The following is a 15,260-nucleotide window of genomic DNA, read 5'->3' as shown; positions in this document are numbered from 1 at the left end:
ATGAGAAGGTCTGACAGTTTTACCCTTATAACTGTGAATGAGGATGTATCTTTCTGGGAAAAGGTGCAATTTCTCTGATGCTCTGTTTTCTGAGCATTAAAAATGAACTGTGATCAGAAGGCAAGTTCTGATTCTCTGCCTCATGAGGAAGATGGGAAAAAGAAATCCTCAAAGAACAACTGTAAGGAGATATATCTGAAGAATACCTGGAACTCTTGTCAGAATTTAGATGGTCAAGTTTTAAATCATGCTTTCTGCTTTTATTCTAACACAAGTTAACTTTTACAGTCTTGGTTAGAGCTTCACACTACAGTCACACAAAAAAGATCACCCATTTATGAAGGTCCTTAGCTTAATGAATGCAAGGTTCACAATAGATTTCAACCTGGAAGAATGAGATGCACAGGCAAAATTAATGTTTTTCAAGTCCAAATCCATCTCTGTGTTTTAAGGAAGTTTGATGGATTGCATAGAAGCATACCACAGCAGTACTTCATCTGATCTCTTCATTGAAATTGCTGCTCAAGGTCATCTATGTACAGCTGTGTTTGGTCACCATCTGTTTGTGATTGCTTTTTGATCTCTGGCTGAGCAGTTGTATGGTGTGTCTCTAGCTCCTCCCATAAGCTGAGAGTGGATGTCTCTTGTTGTTGACTGGTTCTTTTAGTTTTTGTGCTTTACTTCTTCTTAGTTTTTGTGCTTTACTTCTTCTTAGTGGAGCATTTTGGCTTTCATGTTTTTGATTCTCTTGAGTTTCATTAAATATCCTGTGATTGCTCTTGCTCTTCTGTATGGTTTTATATTCCATTGTTTCAATACGTCCTCATATCTCTGTAAATCACGAAGCTTTTTGCCTCTTTTAGCTTCTCCAATTTCAGTTGCTTTTTCAGCTTCTGCTCTTGACCTTCACAACATAAGAGATTTCAGAAACATCACCACACTTGCCCACCAGGTCCTAATATCCCACAGAATCTCTATGCAGTGAACATTTGGCCCAAATCAGGCAGGAATATATGACCACATTTTCTATCAGTAAATATGTAGTTACGTCACCTCAGTTTAACGGTAGCTTTGGGAAAACAGATTATGCCTGATCCAGTATGATTAGTACAGCAAGACAGCAAACCTAGTCAACTCAAAATCTACCAACTCATTCTCATATGAAGTGTTTTAAATCAAGTAGGATTGGCTAAGTATCTGTCCCTCATTCTGTAACACAGAGCTGCAATGTGTTAGATCCATGATGATTGCTCTGCAGCAGGATTTGTCATTGTGTGGAACCATAGCATCATGTCTCAATGACTTGGCTCTGTGAACACGGGGAGGAGATAAGAGAATAGAGATTTACAGATTTGGATTTCACATATTGCCTCACTTTATCTTTTAAAAAAATGGCATAATGTTTCCTCTGTTCTTGTTTCCTTTGGACTGTACATCTGAATTACTTGCGGGATTGACTGTATTTTGTTTGTTCCTGTTGTCAAGACAAAATAGTGACCCAATGATAATTTGAATGTTGCCAAAAGAAATAATTGGTGGAATTATAAAATCATTTCATAAATTTACTGTGATTATTTTTTAAAATCAACCCAAAAAGAAAGAAGAAGAGACTTTGATCAGGTCTTTTCCGGAAGAGAAGCAAGAGTGATACTGGTAGAAAAAGGTTAGCATTGGAAATAACACATAATGCTTTTCAAAGATAGCAAATCAGCTCCTCCATGTGTTTAGTATTCAGTCAGGTTAACTCAGTCAGATACCTGACTGAGGACTGAGCCCCATTTTGTCATTCAGGGAGCAGGAAACTGTCAGAATTCAGTATGTTATAACCCTCCCACTGATTTCAGTGTGTACAGTTTTCAGACTAGTACACACATTCTTTGTGTACCCGTTTTTATTCAAGTATTTATGTTCTTAGGTGATATTTATTACTCTACCTCCAAGTAGTCCCGTGTGGTAGGGATAATAACAAAAATATATTTATTCTCTTAAAGGTTACTCACAACTGCAGTTATGAATAAACCATTCTGCTCTTGATTTACAGAGAATGTTGTTCAATCATATTGGAGATGGTGCTTTGCCACGAAGTGATTCTAATCTGCCTGGCCCTGACAAAGGTGAGTGGAAATTTTGCACCTTACTAACCTTGGTAATCAGTGAAAATATAATGCACGTTGTCTTGAGCATATAACATTATCTCTGAGTTTCAAAATATTACATAGGTCTCTCCAAAAGTAGTGCCTCTATTTAATTCCATGGAAACTACAACACATACAAAAAGCACAATAACGCTATTTGATAGAGCAAATTCTCAGCTACAAAAACACTGTTTTTCAATGTAGTTACCACCCTTAGCCAATTCATGTGGGTGAGCTGATAGAGATGCTCTTCATTCTGTGCTATGACAGCTGTGCATAGCTGTCTGGAGCGTGGCTCGTCTTTCATGTCTCTGTCACTGCAGCTGAAACGCACCACCAACCGCCTCACTGTGCTCACATCCACTGTTAGGTCTCCATAACTGATCAGCAAGCATCAGTGAATGTCAGCAATGTCGTGTCCTGTCCATAAGATATGACATGCAGAGATCCGTATGCAATCATCAATTTTAGTAAGAATCTGTTTACTACACTTATCCAGATTTTGGCACACGATTATCATAGAAATACTGGCACTTTAACAATTAAATCTGTCCTGCTTGCACAGCTAAACGTTATGACTTGAGAAGATGACACACTGAAAACCTATCTTAAACTGCAGAGCTAAACTATACAACCTTAAGAAGCCAAAATCAGTCTCACAATTACTTAACAACTTTATGACTTAATGACTTTACAAGAGCTATGACCTCTAAGAAAGTGAAATAAATCTTGCAATTACTTAACAACTTTATGAGATAAAAAGAACAGAGAGAGAAAATGTAGGAAAATGGACAAAGAGCAAAGGAGACAGAGAGATGGACAGAGAAAGAGAGATCACCCACAAGAGAAATTGAGAGAAACAGAGTCAGAGAGACAGACAGAAAAAAGATCACTGGTCTATTTTGAGGAGTTCCAATGTTCCCCAGGAATTCCAACCTACTGGGGACAGAGAAGGGATGGGGGGGATGAATGTCCAGAGGTCGTAGTCTTGAACACATCAACAGCAATGATGATGGCGAAGAAGTGGGACCCCTCTCAGGCATCCTTTTATGTCTGAAAGGTTTGCACATGCATCATCCCAAGGTGATAAACAAGTGAATTCTCAATAACAAGTTTGTCAAAAATAAGTTTGTAGCAAGAATTTTCTTGCAGGAAAGGTAGTGGTTGTGAATGAGGTAAGACTGTCCTGTTTGCATGGGATCTCATGCCTCACAAATAATGGCCTCCAACTGGTTGTCACGATGATGGCTGCGTGCTGCAAGTGTTTGAGGTATATCAAGAACACCTCAGAAAGGCAGAAAGTGTTTTCTGTTGGTCCTTTACAAATGGTGCCATTTTTTCTGCCTGGAGGAATTCACTGGCACCCCTTTTGCTTCATACGCATTTCCATGGCAGACACCATTCTGTCAGACTGTTCCTCTGCTGCCATCTGTCTCAAGGCAACAAAAAGTAAGGGATATTGACGAGAAGGTTCAGCCATGCCACCAACATCCACCTCTGATGTCGTGCACCAACATAATAGCATAGAAGGCATTTCTGTCAGAGCAGCTCTCACAAATAAAACATGCTAATATTCTTAAGCTTCAAAACACTGCCAAAAAAGGGGAAAAGCAATGTCTGTTTGGACTGAGTGCTATGCTCCTAAGGGCCCAAAGGTTCGCGGAAAAGGACAGTGCAGTAGAACATTGCAGCAGGCTGCTAGAGAAATCTTCCCCCATCCAACTGTCATGTTAGAGAGAAGTGTGGGAAGCTGAAGCCTAGAGAAGATGAACTTCTGGAGGCTGGGGCAAAAGGAAGCTAAAGAAGTGTGCAGAGTGCTGAAGTTCTCTACCTGCAAATCCCCTAGACAAACTGTGTTGCTGTGCTTTTGGTTACACTTTGGCCTAATTTGAGTAAATAAGAAACCAATGAATGTCAATAAACAAAGTATTTTCTTTTATAATTTTTCACATGGGGAAATTCAATATTGTTTGCAAAGTTGTTTTCCAGTATTTTGTTATATGCCCTGAATCCATCATATGTGCCATAATTTTGTTAAGTGCTACCTTTCGCTGCACCTTGATTTAAGGTTACAGTAAAATAAATGTATTCAAAACATTTCAAAACTATAACAAGAACTGGCTAGGAATCAGATTTTGTTCACTAAGAGCTGATTTGTATAAGAATTTTTACATCTTTTGATGTAAAATTTTTCACAGAATGAAAAACATAAAATAATGTGAAAATGTCAAAGCTTTTGTAATGGCCTATGCAGCCAAGTACACTGTAGAGTTGTTAAAATAAATACTATCTCCCAGAGACTTAAGCAGTCCAAAAAACTAACTGCATGGGTAACTTGAAAGGAAAAAGTAGCTTCTCAATAGATTCAGTAATTTGAAGTACTCAGGCCTGGTGCCAAGCTGTTTTTAGGATGAAGGCAAAACCACATTGCCAGGTGACAGCTTACAATAAAAAGCAAACAATGAATTGCATGATCTGACAATAAAAAGGCAAAATGATCGTCTAGAAAATAGACTGATTATTCAGTGTGATGTTCTCAGGGTCAATTAACGTGCAATTATACTGTACCAATATTGTTACAGCTATAAAACAAATGTTATTTGTACTGTACTTATTGTGTTAAGTCTTGTATAGAGTAGCACAGTGCCTTTCCGTCCTTCTGAAATACCTTAGTGTTGCTGCAATAGCAATAACTGATAACATCATTTGGTGTTTAGCAGCAGTACTTTGCTTTTCATTTAATCTTTGTAAATGAGCACAAAGTCCATCCAGGTAGGTCTCTTCTCACGTGTGCAGTATAAGCCAACAAGAAGGAAACTGTCAAAGCCAGGCATGATCATGTTATTTCCCAAAAAAGCTTTGGATTTGGTGGAAGAGGTTTGGGGTCTCAGGAATTCTTCACCTCCCAGTGCTTTTGTTTTTTTTTTTTTAAAAACTTGTTTGTCTCATTTTTTTTGTTAATTTTCTTTGGAAGCAGCTTCTTCACTGTTCTCAGGACGTGTAAGAAAAACTGCAGATTTTTAGTTAGTGTGCTGTTCATGTTAAATGCCCTAACTTTCTGTCCGACTTGTTCTTTCTGATAGTAATGACTGTATGAAGACAAGTAATGATCCAGTTTTAGTATGGAAACTGTTCCCAGCCTTATGGGGATCATTTAGTTAAAGTCATGGTGTTTGGTAAAAAGTAACACAGATAAGCAGAACAGCCAGTTTTACACATGTCAAGGTGATATTTGATTTGCATGATCCTGAACCACCTATACAAACAATGTATATAAGTTGTGCTAATCCATAATAATGTATTCATTTGATTTTCTTCAAACACTTTTATTTCTCCCCATTCTCACTCCCTCAATTTTGTGCCCTTCTTTCCACCTTTCAGTTCTGGCACCAAAAGCCTGCTAGCTGAAGGCTTTCCGAGGGACGTTGATTGGAATTTGGCAAGTTCCCATCTTTAGTCCATTCTGTATATAAAATGAGTTAATGGAAACAGAATATGAATAATCTGTCCTCCTCTGCCTAGAAACTTCTAAATAGGGCTTTGTACAAAGATAAACTGATAATATTAACAGGCTTCAAGCTTATCTCCTTTTGAGGCCAGATTTGCAGTGCAACAGAGCCCTATCTCAGCTGCTGTTGTTATCAATGGTCCAAATTGCTATATGGCCTCAAACTGACTGGAGGGCCAAATGCATAGGTTAGGCAAATCAGGAGACTGACAGGCGTTATTTAAGAGCCTTTCAAATCCTGATGTAAGTATCAGAGCTTTCTAGGCATGCAGTTAGTTTTCATTCCGTATATTTGTAGCCAAACAAAGAAAAGCAAGTCAGAGAGCCTGAAAGTGACAGCTAGAAGTAGTGATGCCTGTGTCAGCTTTTCCATTCTCTTCCAGCTGTAAATGCTACTCCCAGCAGCTGGAGCCTGGACAGTGGGAAAGAAGCCAGAAACACATTAGACAGTGGGAAGCTTATATCTCCTCCTGTACCACCTAGACCTGCACAGACGGGTGAGTTAATGGACATTTTGGTCTAAACTCCAATCAAAAAATGATTTACTTGAGGGCTTGGATTCTATCCACTCTGACTAACATTTAACTTTCTGGGCAGTCTAGTTTATTATTCAATTACTGACATGGAAGGCTGTAGAACTGCATATATTTTCCTCTCATTAAGCTTATTTGTAGCATTCTGTTTTCAGTACTTTGCCTCTTCACTTAATGACTGTGGAATTTCAGACACTTTATTCTGATACCAGGGTGGATGATCAAATTTAATCTTTTGATCTTACAGTAATTAGAGGTTAGCAGTTGGAAATGATTGTTAATGAAAAAGAATCTTACATGCCAGAAAATGCTCAGCAGTCATGGAAGTATGTGAGTTCCATTACTATAACTAATTTGCCCTTCAAAAGACTAATTTCCATGTAAAGAACAGACAGATTAAGTAGTATTAGAAATATAATTGTTCTCAAGGGAGCGGAAACTTTTAGAAGTTTCAGCCTTATGCCTCAAAGTACATTTCGTATTGTAGTTTTTCTTATTTGACATTAAAATATGGAATGTATTTCTTAGGAAAAAGGAAAGGGAAAAGGGGGAGCAGAAAATACTTGTTTTCTTTGAATCCTGTTATTGTTTGATAGGGTATAAACAAATTTACATGATATAAAATTGGTCATGGAAGATGGCTGCAGAAATTTCTTACACTTGTTGTACTGCGAGATAATCCTGAAAAAAGAAACAGAATTTTTAAGACTACTTGCAACTACTGAGCAAGTACAGAGAGCACTAGAGATATTTGTGGGATCATCTCTTACCTCTTTAGAAGATTTCTTAACGAAAACTGTAATGCAAAGACTGCATTGTAATCTTTTTCAATTTACAGCATCACCAGCAAGACACATAGCCTCTGTTTCCCCTTCTCCTGCTGGCAGATCACCAATGAAGGTACTGGCTTTTTGCAAGTCAACCTCCTTTGTGGGACAGATCGTATGTGCTGTGGGGTATATCATATGTATTTAATATGTTATTTGAATTTATTTTATATTCTGCTTCCATTATATTAGCATTTTTATTCATTATTATTAGATTTTGTACATATTATTATATGCCTGTACAAAATTCATTCACAAGAGTAAATAGCCATAACAATCACAGATCTGAAGACTTTAAAAACTGCAGGTAAGAAATCTAATCTTCACAGTGTCAATATTAGACTTCTCACCTATGTGCATAATCAAGCTCTCTTGAGTAAAGGGAAAGAATGGAGTGTACAAAATAAATGTAAGAAGTGTTATCTGATCTACTTAGTCCAGAACGCCATCTCCAACAGTGGCAGGAGATGCCAGTTAAGGAGAACCTGTTGTGCAGCCCATTCCTCTTACTCCTCCAACATCCAATGCTTCTCTTAGGAGTCTCAGAGGGTAATTCCTGCTCCACTAATTTTAATACTCATTGCCTCTATAGGGCAACCCAGGGGAGAAGCTGGAAATAGTTTGAAGCCTATCAGTAGGAAACATTAAGCAGAGGCTGTGAATGAACATCGGTTCTTCTCTGACAGTTAGGCACCTGTAGCAAGAGGGGATCCTCTTAGCAGGTTTCATTTCTGTTTCGATGTATTTGAAGATTTGTTGTGCGACAGCTTATTGGTTACAAAACTTGACCAGGAAATCTTTGTCTCCAGCAGCACTGCAGGGCATCAGTGCACAGCCTGCATTCTCCAGGAAAACCTCACTATTGACACACAGCTTATTAGTCTCAGGGATAACTTCTGCTAACGCATGCAAGCTGAGAGAGTTGTGCTGTTGGAAATATGGGAGTCAACAACCTAGAGCAAATCAAAATGAGCAAGACTGGTGCTTCAGTTAGAGAGCATTCCTGCTAAAGTGATCGCTCAGGTATTCAGTGCATAATAAATGCCACAAATGTGCACATCCCCTGAGGAGAAGGGAAGTGACATCCCAAAACACCTCCTTTCCCCTTGAGGTTCTTAATCATAATTCTGCAATCATTTTCTTCTTTATTGTCCCACACACCTGTTAGTTTTCCACTTGTGGCCGCAAAGTGGCTCTGTTTCAACAGAGAGTAATTGTGCTTGCTATCAAGTGTACTGTAGTCCCGTTACCATGGTACACCTGTTGAAGTGAGCGCTGATGCCAAGTTTCTGATCAAATTCTTACTAGGAATCTCTTCAGAGCATTAGAATGTTGCACAAAAAGTGACTAACTGTGCCTGTGTTCTTGAATTGACTCGTTATTGATGTTTCCTAAGGTGTTTAAAACTTGTCCTAACCTTTCCTTCTAAAGGCCTGGGTGGAATTTGAGCATTTTACAGCCAAACTCTGGATTGCTGCTTGAGAGTAGAGGAATGCTGGCCCATGAAACTTCGGAGAGTTGCTGGATTTCACTCCAGGCAGCCATGAACATCCAGACTCCTTTGGTGCCTAGACTGTTATTCATTATGATACAGAATCTGCAGCGCTGTCAGGAATGAAGTACTTGCTCCTGCTCAGCTGCTAAATTGAAGCAGGCAGTATTTACATGTATTTGCTTGTGTTCTGAATGTCAAAAGCCAAGCCTCTAATTTTTATCTACAGTCACTTAACCCAAGTGTCTACTGCTCTTGAAACTTGAACCAATTACACTATTTACTTGAAAACTTTGACCCTGGATGTTTGCATAGATAAGAGTGCAGCTATGCCTTCCTTAGAAATAGAGGGTTTGAATCTGAAGCAAGTGCTTAATATGCAGCATCTCCACAACATGCGAAATATCTTCAGCATGCACTGAGGTTGCAGGACAATCTGCTCTGTTTTTCCTTAGCTCACACGGCTCAGTTTTTAGTCTTTGTTCCAACTGTTACATGCTGCCATCCTAGTACAAAACCTGATGCAAATGAAGATTTTTCTACTGGTTTCAGCGTGCTGTGGATCCAGTCCTAGTAAATGAGATTATCTCAGTGGAATGAAGTCAGTGCAGCCAGCTCTATACGTTTTTGCTCCTCTGCCATTCCTCCCTACCCTTGTTGCACAGCTCACAATTTCATCTAAAGCTGAGCAGTTGGGTGCCAAGCAGTCTAAATAGAAGTGGGGTCAGGAATTTGTCTTTGATATGATTTCTCCATCCATTTTTCAGCCTGTGCTTGAGACTGTTAAGTCTAGGTTGTCTGATTGCTCTAGTCACAATTAGGTAAGTTGCCAAACTTTCCCAACTTGTAAGGTGTACTCTAACCTGTTAGAGCAGTTGCTGAACTTGTTCCACTAGAATAGGACTTCTCCGTGATGGCTTTACTGTCCCTGCCCTCTGCTTTTTGTCAGTGCTGGTGCTGAGCCCTCAGCTCCCTGGCTCTCACCTTCCCACACACCCTCATGTCTTCACCCTTCTTTGTCCCTGGGGCTGTGATGGTGTTTTGTGTCATGCACAGTGGCACAGTGCATCCAAAAATCACCTGGGGATGGGGTTGGGCCGCAGTTCAAACTCCACTATGTAAATGTGCTTTTGTTGCATGACCGTGCACTGAAGTTGTGAGAAAAGCTTTGGAAAATGAATGTTGAGGGAGAGATTGCAGCATCAGCATGGAAAGTGATGCAAATGCCGTGTTTTGGCATTAGAGGGCAGGACATCACTAGGCAGACACTATGAGTGGGTATGGATTTCACTTAAAAGAACTGGGAAAGCTGAGAGCTCATTTTAAAGGCTTCCAGATTTTTCCAGATAGTAAGACAACAATTAAATACAGTTTTGCTTTCACTTAAATGAATTACCGGCATGAGCACTGCTTAGGGTGTACTTGGGTACTCCTGAAATGAGTCTTTATTGTTTTTTTACTAAATCTTAATTAAAACCAAGATGCAGCGCTACATTTACCAAGCTTCAGAACCTGCGCAAGTGCCTCTGTGCGTTTACAGCCCGAGCACCGGAGTGCCTTCCCCAGTTCAGCGCCGCTAATCTCTTCTCACGCCCTTTCTTTTGAGCAGGGCTCTGTGCAGTCATTCACGCCGTCTCCGGTGGAGTACCATTCCACGGGGCTCGTATCCAACTCCCCGGTGCTGTCGGGGAGCTACAGCAGCGGCATCTCTTCGCTCAGCCGATGCAGCACCTCGGAGACGTCGGGTTTTGAAAGTCAAAGCAGCGAACCGCCGGTCCCGAGCTACAGCGTCCCGGAGGAGCCCGTGAGGAAGGAAAGCAAAACCCCGCCGCCTTACAGCGTGTACGAGCGGACTTTGAAGCGCCCCGTCCCTCTACCTCACAGCCTCTCCATCCCGCCCACCGACCCCCCTGCCCTGCCGCCCAAGCCGCAGCTGGGCCGGCCCAGCAACGCGGAGAGCAACAGCAGGAGGACTGAGCCGGCCCCGCGGCCCCGGCCGTTGCCGCGCAAGGTGTCCCAGCTATGAGGAGCCCTTTGGGATCTGATCACAAGGAATTCTTTACCATTTAAGGAATAATATTTTTAAAAAATGGTAAAATGCGTTTAGTTAGGCACTTTAATATTTTGCCCACCTTTCCCTTTCGGTAACTTTCAAATGCTTATTGATGTTACGTTGCACATTTTAAAATGAAATTACTAATTTAGGTTGCCAGATATTATAGGAAGCATGAAAGAGAGACTCTTTTAATGTCATGGTGGTGAATACTGATAAATGCTTTCCTTTGTACTTTATTTTTATTTAAAAGTTTCAACGTAAACCCCTGCAATTCTCGTGTGAGCCAGATGAATGCTCCTGACAAAACAAAATGTACTGACTGGGACTTTACTGCTAGAAATAGCAGCACGTGGTCTAACAGAGCAGTCTGTAGGCTCAGCTGTTTCCACAAGTAGGTGGGAAGTCATTTCTCCCATGCAGTGGATGGGTTGGTTGTTTCAAATGTCTGTGGAAGAACGGATATGATGCAAGTTATACTGCAGAGAGCTGAGCGAGAATGTGCTTTGGAATTTTTGAAGCAAACACTTGGTTGCTGTTACTTTTAAGATGGAAAGATGCCTGCGTTTCATTCAGTGTAGAGCAGCTTTCTGCTGCCATTACTGTATTAGGGTATCCAGTGCATCCTTTGCTTTATCAGGTGCAAATGACCTTTATTGTTCCAGTTAATGTTTCTTTTGTTTGTTTGTTTGTTTGTTTAATTGCTAGTGGAGGTCTTCTTCCTCTGCTGTTTTTGAGAGTTCACCCTAAAATACAGTCACTGTATTACATGGGTACAAAAAACACACTCATCTAATTTGATTGTTAGAGTTAGCACCAAGTCATGCGAGGGCAATACACTAAACAAAGTATGAATATGAATTACTGGATATTTATTTAAAAAAAAAAAAAAAAAGTAGTTCAGAAGGAAATTCAGAGTTCATTAACAGTTTTGTATAAACCTAGCAAAAATTCCAAACGGCTCTTTGGATGTGTATGTAGCAGTGCATTAGGCTGGGGTTCGCTTTTTAGGTCGTGTTCATCACCCTCGTCTGCTGTCAGAGGACAGTGTTTGGCCTTCGGGCATACCTTAGTGACTGGCATCTGGAAAGCTAACACCATGCCAAGCCGTAGGGACAAAAGCACCTTCTGTATGTATTTTTGGTATCCTCTTTCTTTTACTGACCATTTAACACGTGCTTGGGAACAGATGTATGAACTGCATTTTAAATCACGCTGTTAAAGATATTCTCCCTCTTTTGTTGGGAAGCTCACGTTGATTTTAGCTGTGTCCAATTTGTTGATAGCTTAACTGGAAGAAAGTGACCACTTTTTATATTCTCTAAAGCAGTTATAAGCTGCTGATGGTGGTTATAGAGGTTTTCTATAATAAATGTTTGAGTATTTTTGTACATAATTGGTAAATTTTAATAAGGAGTGTACCATTATGTGAAAAAGAAGCAAACAGTTGTGTATGCAGTAAGATTGTTATAATTATGCCAAATACTTTATGTATGGAAAAAAGAATATTTGTAAATATGTGCTTTTAACAATAATTCTGCCATATTGACTTTACAATTTTGAATGTCAGAAAAATTAATATATGTTAAAATATTTATGTTTTAGTGAAAGTATTCATAACTTGAAAAGGAACATACGAATTTTAGCTTTGTATCTTGCTGATTTCAAAGTCTGAAATTCCTTGAACTAGCTCTCGCTTTCAACTATAACATTTTTGTGTCTGTAACCACATCATAAGAGGTGCAGAAAGCTCCGTATTTATGCTGGTAGAAAGAGGTAATACTTGGGGTTTAAATAAGGTGTTACAAGTAAGATAACAAAGCTGCTTTTTTTTTTTTAAAAAAAGATTTTATTTTTTCTTTCCCCCATCCGTAGGTTAGTAGATTTTGTTAGGTAGTGCTTGAGCACAGTATCAATCAGTGTTATTTGCTCCTGAAGCCATTTTTTGTTTCTGGCAGTGAGCAGAGCTGTTGCATTTATCCTTTGTGTGCATTTCAGAAGTCAGCTTGGCAGCACATTTCATTTTATCTAGACACTCATGTCAGTTGCTGCATAATGTTAATATCGGAATAAAATGACTTGATTAATCTTTACACCTTGTTTTCTACAGAATGAGATTATAATCATGTTTATCAAGCAGCTTAAATTCTGACTCTGTGTTGCCAAATCTTGTTTCATTTCTGTTGAATATCTCCTAATAGACTGGGTTTTCTCCCCGTTTGGATCCTTAATAGCTTTGTGAGACAATGTGGAGAGCGTTGCCCTGCTCTTCTGAACAAGGAGGAGTGAAACATTCTCTCTGAGAGTTCACTGTAAATTAACCTGCATGAGCACTCTGTTTTTATAACCATGACGTCGCGAATACTCCGAGTGATAGCAGATGGTATAAAATTGACAGAGTACTCTGAAACTGAGCTGATGCATTTTCTGCTTAGTCAGTTTTGACAAATTGATTCTGTAGATCAGTTTTTCAACCTGATTTCTTATAAAAGCGTAGTATGAAATTTTGTTATGTATGTTGCAATACCAGAGCTTGAAAACCTAATGTAAATAAAGGTCTTGTTTGAATTTTATGCGTTACTCATAAATACAGTTTGATCACTTTCTGGATGACAGTGGGTAATTTGGAAGCTCATAAAAGCGGACCCAGGAAGACAAATGGCTGCTTCTTCTCAATAGCTTGAATGTTAGCCAGCTTATGTGTAATAGCAGAGATGATTGTGCATTTGAATACTGCATTTGAATTGTTGGTATCTCTGTGATCCCTCGAAGCAGCATCAGCCACACCTGGCCGACCTGTCAGTGGTGCAGTTCGGATCCATCTTCTGATGGGTTAACACTTCTGTGCTGAGTCAACTCAGTTACCAAGGTCTCAAGCCGTGTCCTGAGAGAAGCTAAAGTTAGTTTGTGATAATCAGGGTGGTGCAGATATGGCCCTGCTGATGTGGAACAGGCAGTAGTTATGTGCAAATCTCCTTTTTATGGAAATGGTGCGTGCTGTCCTGCCTGCTGGTCTGCTTACTCACAGATTGTCGGCAGTCTGCAAAAACCCCAGTGACTGGGCAGACTCCTACAGGCAGGAGTCAATGCCTGGGGTGTACGTGGTGAACAGCATCTTGTTTTGAGTGTGACTGGGCTTGTACCAGTCACTCATAACCAAAGCAGAGCCCCAGCAGGCCCCTGCTGGAGGGCACAGCCTTCTGCTGGGCCAGAGTGCAAGGGGTGCTCTGCCTGGAGTCCATCAGATCCTGACCTTCAACCGCTCTGTGCCAAACTGTGTAAGAGAAAGCACTTTCTGTATTTATTTAAATTGTCCTTCTCTTGTCCCTGCAGTGTTAATTCAGCTTTTGACATGTTTCATGTAGACTTCTTTGGTGATGAGTTGCTTTGAATGACATTACTAAAAACTCTTGTGATGAGGCGGCAAAAATTTGCAACCCTTAGGAATAGGAAAGGTTTAGAGCTGCTTACCTCACATGTGCTCCACACATCAGGATGCAGAGACTTTTCCTAAGTCATAAAATAAAACTGCTGAAGGAAGAAAGCTTTTAATTGGATTGTTTGGTAAGGAACTGGGTGTGCTTGTAATGCGTGCTTGTAATGTGTTTTTATTCTCCCAGGAAGAGTAATAGTAAGAGAGATAGACATTGAAGCATCAAATCTATTTCTTTCAGGTCTTGTGGCATGGTTTCATACCAGCTTAACTGCTGGCTGAGCTGTAGGGAGCCATAGGGAGGCCGGAAGTCCTGACAAAATGGTTTTTTATTTTACAAAGGCTTGGGTTGTTTTTTCCTCGTTATCCTATAGCTTACCAGAGGAAAGATGCCAGAGCACAGAGAACGCTGCAGTGAGTTATAAGGGAGAAGAACTTCTAAACCCAAAGCCCTGCAATTTTTTAAAATAGCTCCTTGGTTTTTGTAGACAGTTGTTTTCTTACCCCATTGTGCATAGCTGATGAGTGTGAACAACAAACAGTATTTTAGGGAACAAATCGATGTCCAAATTTCATCAGAAACAGCTGCTCTGATAGCTTGTAAGCTGCTGGGATTCCTGTTGTATATTTAAATGTTTTACATCAGTGATTTACTGTTGGTACTACATCCACTACTGCATTTCAATTTGTTCCATTTGTTTTGAAACAACTTTGTGGAGGCATTCTCTGCATTGCATTCTTGCTTATTTGTGCAAGACTGCTATCACTGCTGTTTATTCCTGGCCTTACTGACCTCCCTTGAAGTTTTTCCTCTTGCTTTCCAAAACAAAGGCCATCATGAAGGAACTTCTTCCACCTCTGCCGCGAGCAATGTTGCAGTGTTCCAGCACAGGCACCTGTCTGCTCCTAGGGGGATACCCGTGCTCTCAGAACAGGACTGTGCCAGAGCAGTGCCTAGGGAGCACCTCTGGGAGTCTGCAGACATCAACTCGGTGACAGCTCAAGGACAGGGACTAAACAACTTAATAAACTCAGGGGTGGTGTAGGTAATGTCTTGCAGGAACTAAGCCTTGCCCAGGAGTGAAACAGCCCCAGGTAACCTTCATCATATGGGAATCCCTTGCTTCATTTACCATTCCTCTTCAATTTGTAGAAGAAATATTCTACATAGATACACAACTAATGTTTAAAAACAGTAAAAAGAGGGTCGCTGAGCATGAGATAAGGAACAACACACTCCTTTAGTGCAGGGAACAGGGAAGTGCTGACTGTATATTCA

At 40.2% G+C, this 15,260-nt stretch overlaps 1 protein-coding gene across 2 annotated transcripts in view; it reads left to right on the top strand.

The window, feature by feature from the left end:
* Nucleotides 1–10,521, top strand: part of DOCK4 (dedicator of cytokinesis 4) — a gene marked incomplete at both ends in the record, with an annotated part of 237,507 nt that extends 226,986 nt beyond the window's left edge. For both annotated transcript variants that reach the window (XM_079536116.1, XM_079536115.1), the window contains 4 exons: nucleotides 2,042–2,114; nucleotides 6,027–6,140; nucleotides 7,015–7,076; nucleotides 10,105–10,521. In XM_079536116.1, coding sequence (XP_079392242.1) covers nucleotides 2,042–2,114; nucleotides 6,027–6,140; nucleotides 7,015–7,076; nucleotides 10,105–10,521 — 666 coding nt within the window. The remainder of the gene's footprint in view (nucleotides 1–2,041; nucleotides 2,115–6,026; nucleotides 6,141–7,014; nucleotides 7,077–10,104) is intronic.
* Between the last annotated feature and the right edge of the window lie 4,739 nt (nucleotides 10,522–15,260).

This window comes from Tetrao urogallus (assembly GCF_951394365.1).
Source record: "Tetrao urogallus genome assembly, chromosome: 1".
Taxonomy (NCBI): Eukaryota; Metazoa; Chordata; class Aves; order Galliformes; family Phasianidae; genus Tetrao; species Tetrao urogallus.
The sequence above is the reverse complement of the archived record's forward strand: the minus strand, read 5'-3'. Positions and strand labels throughout refer to the sequence as shown.